This window comes from Solanum stenotomum, chromosome 10 (genome assembly GCF_019186545.1).
Source record: "Solanum stenotomum isolate F172 chromosome 10, ASM1918654v1, whole genome shotgun sequence".
Lineage (NCBI taxonomy): Eukaryota > Viridiplantae > Streptophyta > Magnoliopsida > Solanales > Solanaceae > Solanum > Solanum stenotomum.
The window spans coordinates 48,104,932-48,110,388 of record NC_064291.1 but is presented as its reverse complement, the minus strand read 5'-3'; the positions used below and the strand labels follow the sequence as shown (position 1 = coordinate 48,110,388).

At 29.8% G+C, this 5,457-nt stretch overlaps 1 protein-coding gene across 1 annotated transcript; it reads left to right on the top strand.

The window, feature by feature from the left end:
• Nucleotides 1–2,301: 2,301 nt before the first annotated feature.
• LOC125841241 (abscisic acid 8'-hydroxylase CYP707A2) lies at nt 2,302–5,101 on the top strand. The gene is made up of 7 exons (XM_049520328.1): nt 2,302–2,565; nt 2,671–2,989; nt 3,064–3,450; nt 3,545–3,701; nt 3,971–4,077; nt 4,184–4,302; nt 4,619–5,101. The coding sequence occupies exons 1-7, from the start codon at nt 2,366–2,368 to the stop codon at nt 4,716–4,718; spliced, it is 1,389 nt and encodes a 462-aa protein (XP_049376285.1). The 5' UTR covers nt 2,302–2,365; the 3' UTR covers nt 4,719–5,101.
• The last annotated feature ends 356 nt before the right edge of the window (nt 5,102–5,457 follow it).

Below are 5,457 nucleotides of genomic sequence, written 5' to 3'. Positions count from 1 at the left end.
GATATAAATTGTATGATAACTAATCTTATGAAATATCATAATTCATAAAATATCCTTGTTTATATCATTTTTCATATCAAATTATCCTTTAAAGTTCAAAATACTTAGTGTCGATTGAGAAACATTAATGTATAAGAGAAATCTTATCAACATATATAGTAATAAAAATATATAACTAAACTAAAGTGTATACGACTCTCTGAAAGACCTAATGATTATAACCTACTAAAGGATCATAAAATGGAATTATTTACAAATTAATTTTATTCTTTATTTGTTTAGTTATGTTTAAAAGGCTAAGAAGATTATGAGTATAATTATACTATATTTTTCTTCGCATCTCAACTTATGTTGTGTTTCTGTTTTACATATTTTTAAAGTAAATATAAATTAGGAAATATTTCAAATTATTTTAACCTCTTAATAAATAGTCTATCTTCATTAAATGTTTATTTTATTGAAGTATTTACAATATTTAAAAATAATACTATCAAGATAAATGGACAAATATAGTTAATTTTGCCATGCATCTATAAAACAATAAATAATTATTTTTAAAAATTACGAAAGATAATTTAAATGGGATATAGTTGTTAATACGATATCCCTTACAGAGAAGTAGAAATGACGTAAGTAGTATGAAGCATTCCTTTTATGGAAAATGATTTAAATTAAATTAAATAAAGATAGAGACAAATAAAATGGTTTATATCTTTAGTTATAGGTCAACAGTCGGTCTTTTATTTATTTTGATGAATTTTACTTTTACTTTTTGTGATATGACAAGCACAATAAACAATTATATAAATTTGATTTTAGTTAACAAATAAGTACTTTTAACTTTGAAAATATACATATAGATAATTTATTTAGCCTTCATTGACCATTAAATACTTCAATTTACTTTTATTGTGTCTTGCGGACACTCGATATTGATATAACACATAAATTTTAGTGATGCTTATATAATCATTCTGCAAATTAGAGTTTATAACTAACACAGTAAAAACAAATTAAGATGTCTAGATATGCATACTAAAACTCGAAGTGTTTACTTGAGAATTAAGGCTAAATTTGAGTGTTTGATTATGATATTACTTGTGAATAATCACAATTTTTTTAAAGTATTAATTGTTCTCTATTAGATACTGAATCATGCGTTATCATGAGGTCTCATATTCAAACTCTATCAGAAATAAAAATAATAGGCAATTTCTTCTTATTAGGTTTTAGTCTCGGTAAACAGGATTGTCTTATACATGTCGATGGAGAGAAATATCTCATAAAATTAGTTGAGACATGCACAAACTAGTCTGAAAACTATACTTTTAAAAAAATCATAAGTAATCTAAACATAATAAATTTTTACATGAAGGGATAAAAAACATACATTTTTAACTTAATCGTAAGGTTTAAGATTAAAATTTACTCATAATTAAGGGACCAAAAAATATTATCATCCCTTTAGTCTTTACGTATTCATTGAAAATTTCTTTTTATGTCAAAGTTGGATTGCATTAGATGTTATTTTCAAAAGTTATAATTCCCTTTTTTAGTAAAAATCTCTAAAATTGAGTATATGATTCAATCATCGTACAAATTGTACGGATAGCCATGTTCTTCTTCTTTATTTTCCTTTTTCCCACTTTGCCCTTCTCTCTCCCAACATAGCCATAAAAAACCTCTCACCTCTTTCATGATCACTAAACTATCGTTGAGTCTGTTTGAATGAACTTTTGACTTATACATCGATTTTTAAAATTATTTTAATATAAAAATATTTAAAATATGTTAACTCATATACTTTTCGTCTTCAAATCCAGGTGAACCAACTTACTTCATGTTCGTAGAAAAGGAAGAGAATATACGTACGATTTATTAGTATATGTTTATAAGATAGAAAAATTATTTTTAATAGATCTTCGATCTCGACTTTGTCCTTTCGTCACCAAGAGTTCACATAATAAAATTTTGAAATTGCCGTCTTCTCCCACATGTTCTCAACATAAATAGAGTGACACGTGCCATTCACTCTATTTTCCTCCCGTTTGTCGTTTGATATTTTACTTTTCCATTTTCTCTTTCTCTTCTGTTTCAATTTATTTATTTTTGTCTCTTTTTTCTTCATCTTCCGTTTAGTTTAAAATAGCATGAGCTGGAGGTGGAGATTCCGTGTGTGGGATTTGAGCTGTAAATGTAAACAACCCCCTACCCCTCAACCACACCCACACCCCACCCCCACCCCCTACCCCCATGTATTTACCTATATATACATACACTTGGTTTCATTACAGCATCATAGGTTTCATCTTCTTCACAAGTTGTGTAACATTTTTGGTGTTTTTATATACAACAAAAGAGAGATATGGAGTTTGTGTCTATTTTTTGCTTGTTTGCTTTCATTTCTTGTTCAATTCTACTTCTTCATTCTGTGTTTAAGCTCTTTGATTTTGGTGTTAAGAAGTTACCTCTTCCTCCTGGTGCTTTGGGTTGGCCTTATATTGGTGAAACTTTTCAGCTTTACTCACAAAACCCCAGTTTCTTCTTTGCTTCTAAAGTCAAGAAGTTAGTACCAAAACTACTCAATTTTCTTGATTTTCTTCTTGGTTTTCTTGATCTTGAGTTGCTAATGAGCAATGGGTGTGTTTTCTTTTTTTTGGAAAAAAACAGGTATGGTTCAATTTTCAAGACTCATATATTGGGATGTCCATGTGTGATGATATCAAGCCCAGAAGCAGCAAAACTAGTTTTGGTGACAAAAGCTCATCTTTTTAAACCTACATTTCCTGCTAGTAAAGAGAGGATGTTAGGTAAACAAGCCATTTTTTTTCATCAAGGAGAATATCATGCTAAGCTAAGGAAGCTAGTTCTTCGAGCTTTCAAACCAGAAGCCATCAAAAACATCGTACCAGACATCGAGTCCATCGCGATAAACTCACTTGAATCTATGCAAGGAAGATTAATCAACACTTACCAAGAAATGAAAACAGTATGTTTTCCCCTGTTTTCCTCTGTTTTCCCCTGTTTTCCCCTGTTTTTCTCAATTTGGCAACATTTTTGCAGTACACATACAACGTTGCATTGCTTTCGATATTTGGCAAAGATGAAATGCTGTATAGGGAGGATCTAAAGAGGTGTTATTATGTGCTCGAAACGGGGTACAATTCGATGCCAATCAATCTCCCAGGAACACTTTTTCACAAATCAATGAAAGCACGAAAAGAGCTAGCAAAGATCTTAGCTAAAATCATCTTAGTTAGGAGAGAAACAAATCAAAATCATACAGATTTATTAGGATCTTTTATGGGAGATCAAGAAGATCTTACAGATGAACAAATTGCAGATAACATAATTGGTGTCATATTTGCTGCTAGAGACACTACAGCTAGTGTCCTTACATGGATCCTTAAATACCTTGGTGAAAATCCTAGTGTCCTACAAGCTGTCACAGTAAGACTCTACTAGCATTTTCCTCGTAAACCATATTCAGGATTTGAACTTTATAGATTCTGACTCGGATTTTTTTCGTTCTTTGTGTTTGTAGGAAGAGCAAGAGGGGATAATCAGAGAAGGGAAAGTGTTGAGTTGGGCAGACACAAAGAAAATGCCTATGACTACAAGAGTGATCCAAGAGACACTTAGAGCTGCTTCAATCTTATCTTTTACATTCAGAGAAGCTGTTGAGGATGTTGAGTTTGAAGGTCAGCTTTGACCCTTCATATTTTCATGTAGTCATAAATTTTATAATATAGTTTGGATAAATTTTATCAGAAGAATAGATCGAAATCCCCTTAAATTTATCGAGTTACATGGACAACAAAATCTATGTGACAACGCGTGTATTACACATTCTTGAATTATCTGAATCAAAATAATTGAATTTTAGGTACTTGATAAATTTAGGAGGGTCGCGATTTATTCTGTTAATTTTAATACTGACTAATAAAATTATCTTCTTGATTTATTTCAGGATATCTAATACCAAAAGGATGGAAAGTATTACCACTGTTTAGAAACATTCACCATAGCCCTGATAATTTTTCTGAACCAGAGAAGTTTGATCCTTCAAGATTTGAGGTAAATATCAGAAAGTATAAATTTTAGTAATTAATTAAACATTTTTTATAATATCCTACGGATACTGAGAAAAATCTTTTATTTTTATTTTATGTGATGGTTCCAGGTTACTCCAAAACCCAATACTTTCATGCCATTTGGCAATGGAACCCACTCATGTCCAGGCAATGAGTTAGCCAAGCTGGAGATTTTGATCCTTGTACATCATCTGACCACAAAGTATAGGTTAGTAATAAAGTTATCGATATTTGAAGTTTATGAATTTTGAATTTTAAGATAAAGTTATCGTTTGAGTTAAGTACTTAGTATCAGACTAATCATAATAAGTTCTAAATCCATTAGAGTTGACTAAATCTACGACTAAATTCTAGCTTCGCCCCTGATTTGTAGAACTTAAACTCCTTTTCTTTTTTTAAGATGAGGTAAAAAATAAAAATCTATAGTTATAACTTACTACTAAAATTGAAGTTCCTAAAAATAGAAATGTTTTAAGTGTTACTCATCTCATAATATTCTGTTCCATTTCCACTATGTTTGGCAGGTGGTCTATGATGGGCCCACAAAATGGAATTCAGTATGGACCCTTTGCTCTTCCCCAAAATGGCCTGCCCATTATGCTCTCCCACAAGACATCATCATAAAATAAATATAAAATAAAATAAAAACATTGAATTGTGAGAAAATCTCTTCAATTCCATCAACTAAAGATTTTCCCTCACAACTTGGAGGAAAATATATGAAACAAAATTTCCTTCTTCACGAGGAAAGCTAAGAAGGGTCCAGAAACATACTATAGTTTCGAATCGTGCGTCACTGACCTTAAGAGATATTTCGATTACTAAAGGGAAAGGAGAAATTCAATCACAGAGAAAAGAAAATTTTGTATATATATATATATATTAATTTATCTAACTTAAGAAAAGAAAGGAGTTAATGTAAACATAGGGATTTGTTTTTGTTTTTGTTTTTGTTTTTCTATTTTTTCTTGCTATGTAATTTTTTCCTTTTAATTTTTTAGAATTTATTTGTGGTATGTAAAAAGTCCGCAAGGCAATTAATGAAAAGTCTGATTTTCATTTTTCTTGCAAGCAACATAATATATAGTTGACAATATTATTTATTTTTGTTGTTTATTTAGTTTGCTCTGAGATTCATTCAGTTATTAGATTTATACATTCGTTCTTATCCCTCTCTCTGCCAATTGCCGCCCCTCTTCCCCTTTAATATAAAAAATATCGACCTGAATCATTCGATCATTTAATTTATAAATTATATGAATATTATATATTTTATGTTGTTTATATTTCATATATATTTCGATCATGTTAATAATGTATATGTTGTATATATTTCATATATTTTGATCATGTTGATAAATAA